The sequence below is a fragment of the Triplophysa rosa genome, linkage group LG17 (assembly GCF_024868665.1).
Source record: "Triplophysa rosa linkage group LG17, Trosa_1v2, whole genome shotgun sequence".
Classification (NCBI taxonomy): Eukaryota; Metazoa; Chordata; class Actinopteri; order Cypriniformes; family Nemacheilidae; genus Triplophysa; species Triplophysa rosa.
The window spans coordinates 9426218-9443036 of NC_079906.1; the positions used below are offsets into that span (position 1 = coordinate 9426218).

Consider the following 16819-nt stretch of genomic DNA (forward strand, 5'->3'; position numbering starts at 1 on the left):
GCCTATATTAGACAGCCTGTTTAACGTTTTATTTTGGTATTGCATCACTCATAGCTCTAACGTTTAAAATTGAGTTTAGGAAGATGTATGTAACCACAATCATTAGCTTTCATTAGCTCTTAAAGCCTCGTCTCTTGTCAAAAGGCTCAACGCGACCGCAGACTTTGATGAACACTGCTGGCAGCAGCGACGTCTGTGTCCGTACCATTCTTATCAATGACAGCGTAATCTCGTATCTCCCTGCTCCCAAATCATAAACCTTGTATCTCTGATTAAACATGGTTTTGGGGAAATGTTGTGTTAATGTTGGTACACAACAGTATATGATAGCAATATAAGTTATAATACCAACTTTAACGATACAATGTTTAATAACTCAAAAAACATGCAGTTTTTTTAACTTCCTGAAAAATAATGGTTTTGGAGATACGAGGAGTCCGCCCGACAGCGACGATATAATATTGTAAAGGGCAAATATACATATAAAATACAAACGTAAATAAACTGCTGAAAATAAGCTCAATATTAATGTTTCGTATTTTAATTCTATGAATTAAAACTATACACAATATAAAACATAGTCAATTTAAGAACAAAGCAAGGTCAAAGTTAATGATACAGTAGCTTTACAATAATTAAAAACATGTTTAATTGTATATGAAAGTCGGCTGAGACTGTTTTGCGGCCTGTGCGTGGTATTCTGTCCCGTGGGCAGAGGTGGACGAAGTACACAACTTACTTACTTGAGTGAAAGTACAGATAATACTGGTCAAATATTACTCCACTACAAGTAAAAGTTGTAAAGACAGATTCTTACTTAAGTAAAAGTACAGAAGTACATGCTTTTAAAAGTATTCAAGTATTAAAAGTAAATTTCCTTTATGTCAGTTGTGCATTGTTTTATTGTCGTATACCTTATGCCTTTGAAGCAACCTACTGAATACACAGAGTAGCTCACAGTATCAGCTGTATTAAAGGAGTAGTTCACTTCAAAATTTGCCCCCATTGATTTTCCATAGTAATTTTTATTCCTACTATGGGGGCCTTATCCTACTATAAGTCAATGGGGGCCAATTTTGCAGTGAGCAACTCCTTTAAGAGCTTTATATGTTTAGCACATATATGTTTAGTTTAGATATACAGTAATCCTGTATGATCATTTAGCCTATTTATCCTCATTAGCCCCCTAGGCCTATATGTATTTATGAACAGTGTTCTTTTATTTTGTGTATTCCCTTTACCAGTTTTAGCAGCAATTTACCAGTAAGTAGTAAGGTTCTTGTAAATAGTAAAGTGTAGAAGCCATGTGTTTGTTGGATTTATTACCATTTGTATTACAATAATTTAACTAGAAACATAAACTATAGCTAGTATAATGAAACTATGGTATTTTTAGTTGCTGTGGTTTTACTAAAGATTATTAATTGGAGTATGGTTCCTATATATAGAAAATGGTAAATTTGTGGATACTGTGGTTTTACTGCAAATACCATCCCTGCTGAAAAAAAACAATGCATTTTTAAATTAGAATGAGATTTTTAAATTAAATTCCTCTTTGTAGTGTGTTTTGGGTTTTATTCCAATAGGATTTACCATCCCACCAATAGAATCCATCACATACAAGTAGACAACAAGTATCCATAGTACAATTCCCATTATAACCATTAAATCCATTACATTTTCTGTTGTATTTTGGGCAGGGTTCTATTGTTTTTATACAGATATACAGGAATACTTCAACTATAGTTACTTCAGTAAAAACATCAATCATTTTCCAAATCGCTTTAAATGATGCAGCAGCAATGGTGTAGCAGCGCCAACGTTTACATTAGTTTAGCGGGGAAGATCCCAGAGTTGCCAGATTTGCGTAAAAAAAAATCTGCCAAATGGCCATTCAAAGCTTGCCGGAATACCGCAAGCATAGAAAAACTGAAATACTTGGCATCAGTAAAAGGTTCTGGCAGATCGCAAGCCAGATAAATTGCGCACACAGGAAACCCCGCTGCATAGAAACCATTTTCTACTTTTGGACCTTTTTATAAATGTAGTGGAGTAAAAAGTATGATATTTGTCTTTCAAATGGAGTGAAGTTAAAGTACAAGTACTCAGAAAAAATAATACTCAAGTAAAGTACAGATATTCAAAAAGTGTACTTAAGTACAGTACAGAAATAGTAGTCTACCACCAGGGTATTTCTCGCCTACTCTTTTATGAATACTGACGATTCGGACATACTACTCTGTTCAAGTACTGTTTTCTTCTATTACATAGTAGGTAAGTAGGTGTATTCGGACACAACATTAGTATACGCACGTCCAAATCTCGCGAGAAATAGTCCACCACCAGGGCATTTCTCGCCTACTGTTTTCGTTCACCTACTGCTTTTTGCCTATGCCATTTCGGATTCAGCCAGTATCATGTTTAATACACACCTTGCCTCGAAATTGCCTACTTGCATACTATAGTGTATAGTAGGCATAAACTGTTTGCTTAGTATGTTTGAAACCTCAATATTAAAGAAAAAGTAGTCAAGAAAAACCGGGATGGTCTACTGCTTCTGCTGAGGTTTCTTAGTATATTTAAAGGATGTGACGTATTTTTGTAGGCAAACCCTATTAAAAGTAAGTGCTGTGCTGGTTCCCTCGACCGAAAGCCTATGCATTTTTCCCAGAGACTTTTGGAAGATAGCAAAAATAAGATCTGTGATTAACAAAGTTTTATGATACTCACATGTTTTGTCTATCAAGATAATCTTGAGAAATTAACACATTTGTTACTTTTGAAGCCTAAATACAATCGTCAGAAGTAAAATGCTAACATGCGGCTACAACACCACTGTCGCTCGATATCAACGTCACCACCACCAAGCCTCCGATAACTTTCTTAAACTTTATTAAAAACGTGTTCCCTGGTAAGTATAAGTAGTAGTTTTTAGAGATTTGTGCCCACGTTACATTATTTGTGAGATTTTTATGCATTATGACGTCTAATGTCTCCGCCAAAGGATGTAGTCGCTTTTAGCAACCGCCGTTATAATACAAGATAAAGCTTTAAAAAATCATGAGCGGGTTATAACTGGTGTATTTTATGTCATAGAATAAATCGTGAAATATTTAAAGGTTTTGTTAATCAAAAACATTATTTTAGGCATTAAACCAAAAACCCATTAAAAAAAAAAACATTGACTTTGGGATGATGAAACCAGAAGTGCTAAAATGCTAACTCGCTTCCGAGGTTTGCTTACAAAAAGGTGTCATCCCTGCGGCACTCTATAGAAAGCAAAAGATTGACAAAATGTCTAATTGAAGTTGTATAACCAGGCATGGCTTTTAGTGTTTGACTGACACATTAAATGTAATATGGTAATTGTAACTATTTGGTAGTGTTAACCAGAATTTACAGCATTTGTAACTGGAATACTTACTTAACTTCCAACAGGTGGGAGGTGGAATGTATTATAGTGCCCTGTAAAACAATAAATTCAGCCATATTCTCTCTTCTGAGTTCCATAATTCATCTCTCTACAGTATCAAATGAAAAGTGATAGTGGAGTTCTTTTGCTAAATTGAAGCAAAGGGAATCCTGCAGTACAGAAATATTTGCTATAATATCCCATTTTTCCTTCATACTGCTGTAAAGTCAAGCCTAATGTTCTGTTCCAAACACAGAAATAGTCCATATGCTGTTGTTTACAATTCCCACTGTATAATAAGCATTATGAAATCACCTATCAAAAGTTAATCAGCCTTTGGATAGTTGCTTTACAGTTAGTCAGACTCTCTTTAACATTCATTATATTGTTGAGCTTTAATTGTCTGTTCGGTTTGGGTCAGTTTTTTAAAGAGTTACAGAGTATGCAGAGAGCATCAGATGTAGACTTTAGTGTAGCCACAGGGGCATTACACTTCTGCTGAGAATATGCTACTCTCATAATGAGTTGATCTACTGTGACACCACAATCTGCCACCCCTTTAACTTTCTGCTTGTTGGTCCAAGACCAACAACCGATTCAGGGACATGGTCCAGCTTAGAAATTAAAGACAAACTATAGCAATACATGCAAGACTGTAACTCATCTATCTCCAATATGCTGTACAATAGCTGGTCGGTCTCTCAGATCATTATTTTCCATCTGATCACATCTGTTCGCAGACCAGCTCTAACAAATTTAATGAACCACTGTGTGCTTGAACAAACGCACATTGACGTCCAATGGTGAAACCAATTAGGAATCAGAGGATCGGTCTGCATGGATTAGAGGAGGCTAGTAATGAGGGATGTGTGACCAAGCTAGACCTCTCTGGTTTCGGGTGCCTCTCCATCTGTTATCCCTCCTGGGTCAATTATAGGCCCCTGTGTCATGTTAATGTGGTCCCACCCCCAACTGTGCCTTTTGATTGGCTGTTTGCAGCCCATTTGCCATCCTATTAGCAGCCTGTGGTCTGGTGTGTACCCCTGTTACCTGCTACTCGTGATACCTCTGCTGGCCCTGAGCGAGTTGGAGCGTGGAGAGAATAGAATCTATTCAACCTCACATCCACTTTTTTCTTTCATTACCACTGACACACTAGTGTGACTGGCTGAATTGGCCTAAATTCCGTTCTTTCTCCAGTGTCGCTCTTTCGGTTAGATCATTATTCCTTTATACTTTTTTGGTGTGTGCACGGCTGTTGGATTCTATTATTTGATATAGACCCAGGAACTCTTAGAGCTGCATGGTGAATTTACATAAAGATGTGATGTAATTTTATTTGTTGGCTTTGTCATGGCAGAATTTGACATCTTAACTGCATTTTTACTGCTGTCTTAAGCATTTTTTATGCATTAGATGAATTTGTTTCTTTGTTTGTGATAGCTTCTAGACAAGTAAATAACAAATAAGAAAAAAAACTCTACAGATGGTTTCAGTGGCAACAACATAAACAAACATTATGTGGCTCAAACGTAACTTCCATTAGATCTCCGCAAAGAATCAATTACTGTTGAGTAAAATCATGTTTCTTCAGTGCTTATTTCCAAAAAATTCAAATTCGCAGAAATTATTATTAAGAAACTGAAGATGTTTTTTAGACCCAAGTTTGGGAACAGGGCTGCATAAATTGCAAAATATGAATAGAAAATAAAACAGCTCATAATATTTGGTTTAACGCTGACAAGCAGACTTTCTCAATGGTTAGCAACAGCTTTCACTTAACATTTGAGTTGTAGGCTCTATTTTGTGTAGCTTAAATGGTAGAACATTGCGCTATCAACGCAAGATCATGGCTTCCATTCAAAGGGACACACAAACTAATATTGATACATTAAATATATTTTAAGTTGCTCTTGTATAAATGCAAATGTAGTTTTGAAGGCACAATATGTAATTTTTCCCAATGTACATTTACTCAATGAAAAACTGAAAAGTTTTATTAATTAGTTTTTTATTAATTAAAATGCTGTATTATGCATGCCAGGCCGGTGGATGGCTATGTTACGCTGTAAAGAAACACTTTGTGCCTGCATGCATACCTTGTTTTAAGCTAAAAGCGCTTTTAATACATGTTGTTGACGTGTGTGTGTTTATAGTTTGTGTACTGTATATCAATACTATTGTGTGTCTCCGCTGGTCGTAGGGGTGCTGTAAATCTACTTTTTTGCTGAAGAAAGGATAGTAAGTATGTCACACGGCACAAACATGCAGCATGAAGGCCACCGTTATTGTTTTGGGAATACTTGCGCACAGAGCCGTTTCTTGCTATATGCGGACAATGCGGCTGCATAGGGCCCCGCAGCCACCAGGGGGCCCCCAAACTGCAAGTTCAGCCTCATATTTTATTATATTTTGGAGAATTAAAAGTACCTGTCTTTATTTGCATGTATTGCATGCATTCATTATGCATTCATTTGCAAAGCATGTAAGTGTTCATGGGGTAATCAGGTCAAAATCACCTTTGGGCTGGGGTGTCACGTGGTAAGTGACAGGTAAGCCGACAGGTCTGACGGGATGATTGACAGCCGTTATCGTTTTTCTTCATCGGTTTTCTTCTTTTTGCGTTTCTCTGCACCAGACGCATAAGTACGTTTCAATGACATTGTAATTGGCATCTACCGTTATTCTCATCACTTCAGTGGAAGGTGGGCGGCTGTCAATTATCCCGTCAGACCTGTCGGCAGAAGTCACTTACCACGTGACAGCCCAGCCCAAAGGTGATTTTGACCTGATTACCCCATGAACACTTACATGCTTTGCAAATGAACCCTGGTGGCTGTGGGGCCATATGCAGCCGCATTGTCCGCATATAGCAAGAAACGGCTCTGGAGGGGGACACATAATGCCAACTTTTGAACAAGTTAGTTTGCTACTTTTGTCATGCTGGCTAGCTCAGCTAGCCTCAGATAGATGTGAGCTACCTCAGCTAACGGGCTATGATTGTTTGTTTGTTTGTATGTAAATAAAGTCAGCTTTATCCAGAGTTTGCTTTACAAAAAGGCTCAAATAAATGTGTCTCAAGCATAGACCTGTGCTACTATTTTATAAATAAAACCAATTATTATCAGACTGATTATTGTTACTTTTAGTAGTAGTAGTAGTAGTAGTAGTAGCAGTATAGCAGTGGATTATTCATATAGCACTATGAATTTTAAATGATCACTGTGCCATGAAATATTATCCAATTCTTTGCTCTATTGTATTTTTATTTACTGTGGTTTGGTTACTGGACAAATCTGCTGACATAGTTGAATTCCCCTTGCCAAATTTATTAGAATATATATTGTGACAATGTAGTTTACTAATTTGAACAAACCTGTACATTTAAAGTGTCCTGTACTGCATAGGACTGCTAGTTGTCCACTTTGTAATGCACTGCAAGATATATGCAAACATATTCCCTTCATATCATATGGTGCTCATCACTCATTTACCTTCATTTTTATTAATTAACTAGTATAATGTGGAGATAAACACAGAAAAAACTGGTAGATGCTTAAACAGGGACACTGTATATTGTAATGTTTAATATAAAAACAGATTCAGAATGTTTTGCAACACAGCTGCAGTTATATGATATGAATATTTGCTTCTGATTGCTTGGTAACCTAAGGAATGGTGGGTTACCTAACTGATTGTTTGGTAACCTAAGGAATGGTGGGTTAAAGCTTTTTTATGTTATGCCACCTCAAAGTTTACATTAAACATTTTTCAAGAACACACTGTATCTGTCGCATTTATTAATGTACTCTAGCCTGCTTTCCTCTTAAAATGTAACAGACTGCTGCATCGTCACAGAATATATGAAAAAGTTAGGAATCTCTACCTCAGAGTTTGAAAAAATAGGGGCCCCCAAATAGTATCTCGCATAGGGCTCCCAAACAGCTAGAAACGGCCCTGCTTGCTCATGCCTACAGACTGAACACGTAATACGCATGCGTATGACGTCATTGTTTTAGGAAAATGCCATCTCATTGTTTTCAAAAACTTGCACATTGAGACACGTTTTCAAAAGATTGCGTTTGGCCCAAAACGCCATTGTCGTGTAAATGAACAGTCAAAACGCATAAACAGTTTTGTCTCGTGTAAAAAGGTTAATGCGCCGTTGACAGGTGTGCTTCTTTACACAACGAGGAGTAAAGTTAAATATTTCTTGCAAATTTTAAATTTCTCTGTATTCATTCTTGGAAACATTTAGCATAGTGTAAGTAGTACAGGGCTAAACAAAATAACAAAAAAATCGTACACATTGCAGTGTCCCCAGACTATGGAGCAAGGTGATGTTCCGCGCTTATTAGCATATTGGTGGCGTCATCACATTATACTCGCGTTTACATATTTTATGTTTCTGTTGTCAGACATGAAAGAATAATTATAGATGAATGTTTATGTTCATGTATTGTCCGTAACAGGTGTTGGAAATTTATTCACAAGGTTTGGTGATGAATGTGCTACTGCTGTAGCTAACTGAACAAAGCAGATGCGAGAGAGACTATTCTGTTTTGAAAAAGCAAAATCACGCGCTCTCGGGGCAGTACAGACGCCATTTTTCCTCTCACTAAAAGCAAAAGTTTTTAAAATGTCACTAGTCACTATGCACTTTTTCTAAACGAAAAAAAAACCCCGCTACACTAGTTGTTGTGTGCCTGTGTGTGTGTGTGTGTGTGTGTGTGTGTGTGTGCGTGTGTGTGTGTGTGTGTGTGTATGCCTGCACGCAACACGGGGGTCTGAAAGATGCATGCTTTGCAGATCCAGTAACAATGGCGCAAAACAACGTTAAAGATTGTTATTATGAAAATGGTATAAAGACTTTTGGATTGTTTTCAAACTATGGCGGAACAAATTAGACTGTGGCGGGCCGCCAGTCTAAGTAATAAATGGCAAACACTGTATTGTGCCTTTAACCTGAACCAACTTTACCATCTAGTCTAAAATCTGAATCGTCAGACATGAAAGCATCTTGTTGTAGCAAGGTAAGGTATTTCTAGTGCTGTGTATATTAGCTCTGTAAAGATGTGAGTGGATTATCCAGGACATAAGTTGAGGGAAGAAGCATTTTGGCAGCAGAAGGCGACAGAAAGCTCGTAAGTGTATTTCATTCTTGTCTCGTTTAGTGTAGCGCAGTGTCGTTGCTAGGAAACGCTCCTTTGTTTGTTTACGACCGTCGTGTTATGTGTTGAAGTTGCGTTTGTTCTCGCTTAGTCTCGAGCCGGCACTTGAGGATTGCAGTTCAGTATTAAGTTTTTTTGCACTTCGACTATTGCACTTATTTATTCTCTTCTTGTTATTTACCTTGTATATCTCTTACTCTCCCCTTCTCACCATGTGTTTTGATATCCCTACTATTACTACAACTCGTAAATCACCTGCACCACGCCAAAGGCAAAGCAATGCTAATAATCTGTGCACTCTTTCAGCATCCACAACTGTCTCAACAGTAAACAAAGCAGATTTCATTACAAGCTTTGCTAAACATTCTGGTCTCTCTCTACTAGCACTTACTGAAACATGGATCAAACCAGAGGACACTGCCGCACTGGCAGCCCTATCCTATAATTACACTTTCTCAAACAGCCAACGCAAATCAGGAAGAGGTGGAGGAACCGGTCTACTTATCCATAATGATTGGAAATTCAAGCAGCTAGCACCCGCATGTGACAACAGCTCCTTCGAGTCTCACGCTGTAACTATCACCCACCATGTTAAAATTCATGCTGTAGTCATTTATCGTCTCCCAGGTCAGCTTGGACATTTCCTGGAAGAGTTGGATGTACTTCTCTCATACTTCCCGGAGGATGGTACTCCTCTGGTGGTACTTGGAGATTTCAACATCTATCTTGGAAAACCACAGGCTTCCGACTTCAACAAGCTGACAGCGTCGTTTGACCTCAAGCAAACTCCCACTTCACCAACCCACAAGTCTGGTAATCAGCTGGATCTTATCTACACACGCCACTTCTCCACTCATCACGCCCAGGTCAGCCCGCTGCACACATCGGATCATTTCCTCATCACTTTGGATCTCAACCTAAATTCACCAGATGCAACACACCCTTCCCCACTGGTTGCATTCCGATGCAACCTACGCACACTTTTTCCCTCCCGCTTATCATCAGAGGTCTCCTAAATGCTCTCTCCCCCTGAACAGCTCTCTCTACTTAATACGAAAAGCGCCACCGACACTCTATGCTCCACTCTAACATCCTGCTTGGACAGCTTATGCCCTCTTACATCTAGACCAGCCCGCGCTAGCCCATCTGCCCCCTGGTTATACGATGTTCTCCGAGAGCATCGCGCCAAGCTCAGATCTGCTGAGAGGAAGTGGCGAAAATCAAATGATCCTGCTGACCTCTGTCTCTATCAGTCTCTCCTCTGTTCTTTCTCCACTGATGTCACCTCTGCCAAAACTCAGTACTACCACTCAAAAATCAACAGCTCACCTGACTCTCGTACCCTCTTCAAAACCTTCTCTACTTTGCCTGCCTATTTGCCCGCCTACAACTACAATCATCAGCAGTCAGTTCACTGCGCCGCCGCCTGAACATGCACAAACTCCCGAAGCCTGCTCGCTCCCCTCTTTCTCTCTCCTGTCTGAAGCTGACGTTTCCAAGGTCATTGCATCTAACCACCCGACTACCTGCCCACTAGATCCCGTTCCAACCCATCTTATTCAGGCCATCTCTCCATCGGTTGTCCCCGCTCTGACCCACATTATCAACTCTTCTCTCACCACTGGTACATTTCCCTCTGCTTTTAAGGAGGCCTGTATAACCCCGCTACAGAAGAAACCCACCATTGATCCTGCACTGCTAGGAATGTCCAGTAAGACCAGTATCTCTCCTCCCCTTCATTGCAAAAACCCTTGAGCGTGTGGTAGCTGACCAGCTCTCCTCATCTCTCACACAGAACAACCTCTTCGACAGCAATCAGTCTGGTTTCAAGAGCGGTCATTCCACCGAGACTGCTCTGCTTTCAGTCATCGAAGCCCTGAGACTGGCAAGGGCGGCCTCTAAATCATCTGTGCTCATCCTCCTGGATCTATCTGCCGCTTTCGACACTGTCAACCACCACATCCTCCTGTCGACCCTCAAGACTATGGGTGTCTCTGGAGCGGCGCTATGGTGGTTCGAGTCTTACCTCTCGGATATATCATTCAGAGTATCCTGAAGAGGTGAGGTCTCTGAGTCCCAGCATCTCAGTACAGGGGTACCACAGGGCTCAGTTCTTGGACTGCTGCTCTTCTCCATAACACAACGTCCCTAAGCTCTGTCATTCGGAAACATGGCTTTTCCTATCACTGCTATGCGGATGACACACAGCTCCACCTGTCATCTCAGCCTAATGATCCGACGGCTTCTGAGCACATCTTGGTATGCTTGCATGACATCTCACTCTGCAGCTGAACCTTGCAAAAACAGAACTGCTCGTGATCCCGGCCGTCCAGAAAACTAAGCACGACCTTTCCAATTCAACTAGGTTCATCAACCATTACTCCTTCCAGAACGGCCAGAAACCTGGGAGTGGTAATTGATGATCAGCTGAAATTCGCTGATCATGTTGCCAGCACCACTCGGTCCTGTAGATTCATAATCTACAATATTAGGAAAATTAGACCTTTCCTGTCTGAGCATGCTACGCAAGTTCTTGTCCAGGCTCTTGTCCTGTCCAGACTGGACTATTGCAATGCTCTACTGGCTGGTCTTCCAGCTTGTACAACCAGACCTCTTCAGATGATCCAGAATGCAGCTGCAAGAGTGGTCTTAAACGAGCCGAAGAGAGTGCACGTCACTACTATCTTCGTTAGGTTGCACTGGCTCCCTATAGTCGCTCACATCCAATTCAAATCTCTGCTCTTGGACTACAAAACCACCACTGGTTCGGCACCTCCATATCTTCACTCGCTAATTCAGGCTTATGTACCCGCCAGATACCTGTGCTCGGCAATCTAACAACGTCTTGTGGTGCCGTCCCACAAAGGGAAAAAATCAATCTCACGCACTTTCTCTGGATGTGTTCCACGACTCTGGAACAATCTCTCTCTTGCCACAAGATCAGCAGATTCTGTAGCGGTCTTTAAGAATCGGCTAAAAACACATCTCTTCTGTCAACATCTGACCCAACATCTGACCCATTAGTACAGTCTTCTACTTCTTTTCTACTTTTCTATCCCACCCCAAAAAAAAAATATATATATTCTTAGCTTCGTATACTGTGATAGGCTGACTGAGACCAGTTGTACTGCACCTATGCATTGTTGTTCTTTTGTTGCACAAATTGCTTCAACTGTTTTTCCCCTAATTTGTACATCGCTTTGGATAAAAGTGTCTGCAAAATGACTAAATGTAAATGTAATGTAAATGTATGAAACCAGCTGCTGGGCTCTACTCAGTTCTAAGAGCTCTCGAGCTAGCAGAAATGAAAGCCTATAATGGATTTTAATCAGGTACCTGGTTAAATGGGATGCTCAATAGAAATGTGAATTATTATCCTGTAGGTCAAGTTTAGGCTATAGAGGAAAGAGAGAATAAAGTACTTAAACAGTTGCAGGACTCATTCATCCCCACATAAAGCTTGTATTTAGAGTAATGGTCAGATTGATAGCAGAAAGTGATAGGTCTTGTGGAGAGTGGTCCATGGAGGTGACATTCAAGTAGGGCATTATTATGTTAATCTGCTGGCATGAGTAAATGCTGTGTCGATGGGAAATGGAGGGTAATGGGCACATAGAGGGCTGAACTGGTGTTTTAAAGTGGTTTGTTGTAACAGCCCTCATGCACATTAGGAGTTGCTGGAATTTAACCAGTGAAATGCTCTGATATCAGAAGTGCTTATTAAATTGAAATGAGGGTGTCGCCCTACCTGATATAGCTGTTTTTGTTTACTGTTTGTTTGTTTGTCTCTTCACTTCTCTCTGGTTTAAATGTGAGTGGCGGCAGATGTGGGCGGTTGCTTTGATTGTCCTCTGATAATGGGTAGAAGGTTAAAAATACTTTTTTGTGTATGTATCAGACTCCAATCTGCTTTCCTGCCTGGACCCTCAGATCATCTGAGCTTGGCCTTTTGTCCATTCCTCGTTTTCGGCTGTCCACTGTCCACTAAATTATGGAATTCGCTACCCCTTACACTTCATAATATATCATCCTTGCCTACCTTCAAGACACAGCTAAAAACTTATCTTTTCAATATGTATTTTGGATAATGTGGCTATATGTGGCCTTATGTGTTTGTATTGTGTATGTGGATGTGCAAATGTATTGTATAGCACTATGTGAAGCGACCTTGAGCTATGGAAAGGCGCTATATAAATAAAACTTCTTCTTCAGTTAGACTTTTGTTTGTACTCTGAGCAAAAACAACTGAGATTTGAAGGAGTAGTCAGTTGTTTCATTTAAAAGGTCCAGTGTATGGAATTTAGTGGCATCTAGCGGTGAGTTTGTGAATTGCAATCAACGGCTCACTCCACCCCTCACTCCTCCCTTTCAAAGCACTACGGTGGCTGACACAGCACTAAGATGTCGTCACGTTTTCGCATCTTTGCCGAAGGAGTTGTATTTACGCAACACGCTCTGAAGAGCAGTTTGTCCGTTTAGGGCTACTGTAGAAACAACATGGTGAATTACATGTAAGGGGACCCGCGGTGTATGTAGATAATAATAGCTCATTCTAAGGTAATAAAAACATAATGCTTCATTATGAAAGGGCTTTATACACCTCTGAAGACATAGGTATGTATATTATATAGCATTTATGTCAATAGATCTTCTCAATTACACACTGGACCTTTAATTATTAACATAGTCTCAGTTGTTTGTCTTAAAATGGCTTAAGGAGAAATAAAAACAGAAACAAATGAAACTACTGTTCTCTTTATTAATGAAAAAATAAAGGAGGAAAATGATTTGTGATCTGAAGCCACATCAGATCACATATGGTTATGCGATTTTGGTAAATTTGATGAGAAATGTTTTAGTTCGTTTTGGGATCTTGAATAATATAGATTTTTTTGATAGCAGACTTGTCAAATCTGAGCTCGGTTTCATACGAGATATGAAACCATCATGTAATTCATACACTGCCCTTCCAAAAAAAAGTCACAGACTCGAATATTTCGTTGGACCGCCATTTGCTGTGATTACGGCACGCATTCGCCATGGCATCGTTTCGATAAGCTTCTGCAATGTCACAACATTAATTCCCGTCCAGAGTTGCATTAATTTTTTGCCAAGATCTTGTATTGATGATGGGAGAATCGGACCACTTTGCAAAGTCTTCTCCAGCACATCCCAAAGCTTCTCAATGGGGTTAAGGTCTGGAATCTGTGGTGGCCAATCCATGTGTGAAAATGATGTCTCATGCTCCCTGAACCACTCTTTCACAATTTGAGCCCGATGAATCCTGGCATTGTCATATTGGGATATGCCCATGCCATCAGGAAAGAAAAAATCCATTGATGGAGTAACCTGGTCATTGGTTGCTGAACCTAGACCAGACCAACTGCAGCAACCCCAGATCATAGCACTGCCCAGGTGGTGACTTTTTTTGGACAGGCAGTGTATATTTGTGAGATTTTAGGCTCTTTTACTCTTGAGAAAAATCTAAGAGGAAGATGTAATTTCCTCCCCAATGTTGACAAGAAAAGAGATTTTCTTTTTAATGGGTGATGTCACAGAAATTGACACTGTAAAAAAATATTACAGAATTTTCACATATTTTTAAAATGTGAAATTACACAAATAGACTACAAATTTACAAGCCGAGTCTAAAATAGCATGAAAAATGTGTACTTTCAGCTCCCCACATGCAGCGTCTTATTACTTTCACTTCATAGAGTGTGCGATAAAGAAAGTCAAGTATTAAAGCCTTTTGAAGAGTGTTCCGTCTCTCTCATTTTTTGCTTATCTGTCTGTCTTATCATTGCAGGGTGAAGTTAAAAGATGGCGTGGCATTCCTCGGTGCCCGACCCAGTAACCCCACACTGTGGATGGTTAGTCAAGATGTGAGGACAGAAGGACATAGGATTGTGACCCTGCACTGTCGCCGGAAGGAGTCCAGCTATGGACTGAGGTCAGTTCACTGTCAGCTCTGTCATCTGAAGGCAGGCCTGACACATTTACTTATGCAGTGGTGTATGAAATATTCAAGTGCCTCATATGTTGCTGTCTCAGGTTGTCAAATAGCAAGTCAGAATAGTCTATGAATTAGATAAGGAAGGCATCGCCCCTTTTTAGGCGTATTTCTGTGGATGGAGGTTATTAAAAGCACTCGGAATAGTGACATCATGTACCCGGGAAGTATAGGGCTGTAGTCCGATTCCAGCCGTTCTCTGTAGTCCTTGAAAAGCGAATTCTGTTAAAGACAATATCTTGGCACTGAACTTTGAGCTTTATCATTTTGCAGGTATTGTTTATGCTCTAACAGCAACATTACACACTAACTAAAGGTTGAAAAATGGGATCGCAGGGACTGGGACCTTTAAAGCTATAGTTCATCTAAAAATGAAAATTCCTTCATTTACTCATCCTCATCATTCCATACCTGTTTGACTTTCTTTCTTGAGAACACAAAATATATTTTTAAGTACGTTGACAAATAACTAAACAACATTGGCCCCCTTTGACTTCCATTGTATGGACACAAAACCACCGAGACATTTCTGTAAAAATCTCCTTTTTTGTTCCACAGAACAAAGAGTCATATACAGATTTTAAATGAAATTTGGGTGAATAAATAATGACATATTTTTTATTTTTAGTTGAAATATCCCTTTAATTGGCCAAATACGTTTTGACGCATCTGTACAGTAGGTATAGTGTGTGTTTTTAAGTAGACTAGTTTTAAGATTTTCTCTGACTTTCAGAAAGTAATATTGGGATTAGTAACAAGTCTTGGACATCAAGAGAGATATTAAAAGAAAGATTTTAATACCATGTGATGGACTTTAGAGTGTGGTTAAAAATACTTTGAATTTGTTGGAAGTCAAAAGCAGAATTATATCTAGTGGATATTTAAACTTAGATGAGACCATTTTAACATTGTTCAGCGTCGGGGTAAAGCACAGTTTCAACTTTCACGCTAGCCTGTCTTCACATTTTAATCTTGCCTTATAGGAAAGAGTTAACAGCATATCTTCATTTCCCATCCTATTACAACAAGAATATTAAATCAGTGATCCGAGGGGGCCTAAAAGTTGTTCCTTCCATTTCCCAATCTCATTTGCATGCTCAAATTAATCTGGCAAACAGGAAACTGTGTTGATGGATGTAGAAGAAAAAAACCCCACAGTGGTCGTAATTAAGTGCGGATTTACAATCTTTGTGTGTCATCATGCTCATAATCGCATTTCTTCACAGATCTGGAAACAGCGTTAATGAACTGGCCTCCGCATTGACAGGTGTAATTTTACGCATTAAATGTGGTTTGGTGGAGGTCTGTAAACTTGAAAGATCCAGCCCAGCGCTGTCACGAGCTAGAAAATCTAACACGCTGGTAAACAGGCCTTTTGCGTTTTATCATGCACCTTGTCTGTATTTGCAATTAAAACTTTATTTTAGTTTTAACACTAACTGAATGGAGTTCAAACCAATGTTTTTTTATGTTTGAAAGTCTATTCAATGCCATCTGAGCTCCAGAGTAATGTACACGTTGTGCAGTATTAACATCAGATACCCTCCTCCCGAAATCCCATCGAGAGATGCGCCTGAGATGAATGTTACTACCAGATGTTAACAGCAATGTTATTCCAGGTGTAACCAATTTGACCTCCTGTAATCTGAATTGAAGTCCACCCAGGCAAGAGTGTAATACCATGTGTAAACAACCTTTGAATTTATGAGTGTGCTAAGATGCCGAGCAAACAGCAAACTAAAACATGAATAAACCAGCTTTTCTGCTTTGTTTTTGTACTGTATGTTTGGACAGCTGTATCAATGAAATTCTTATAAAAGTGTCGTTGTGGGAATGCAGGGTCTCTTAAGAACAGTCATGAAAGCACTGTATGAATGTTGAATTCTTTCTACTTGAGTTGGGGGGGATCTGTGGCCATGAGCTAAAACACAGACAGTGATATAAATAGATTTCAAAGCAGTTTTTTAGACTCATCTCCTCGCGTCTCTTGGCTCTTCAGAAGTTGAATTACAGTATATGGCTGAATTTAACCACAGGCACAAAATAGGTCAGTGCGCTGCTGTAAAATGAATTCTACTTCAATTGTATAGGTTAAAACAGCATAACGTTAATTTAGTGAAATATTCCCCTCCAGTAGATTGTCACCGTGTCAGAGTGTGGTATGTATGTGTGTATGCCTGGTTAAGTCTAGTTATTTAAAGGAATAGTTCATCCAGATTCTGT

The 16819-nt window shown here is 39.5% G+C and overlaps 1 protein-coding gene across 1 annotated transcript in view; it reads left to right on the top strand.

Moving 5' to 3' along the window:
• si:dkeyp-14d3.1 (transmembrane protein 132C) overlaps nt 1-16819 on the top strand; it is a 244288-nt gene that overhangs the window by 111829 nt on the left and 115640 nt on the right. The window contains exon 3 of the mRNA XM_057357037.1: nt 14393-14536. Within this exon, the coding sequence (XP_057213020.1) occupies nt 14393-14536 (144 nt within the window). The remainder of the gene's footprint in view (nt 1-14392; nt 14537-16819) is intronic.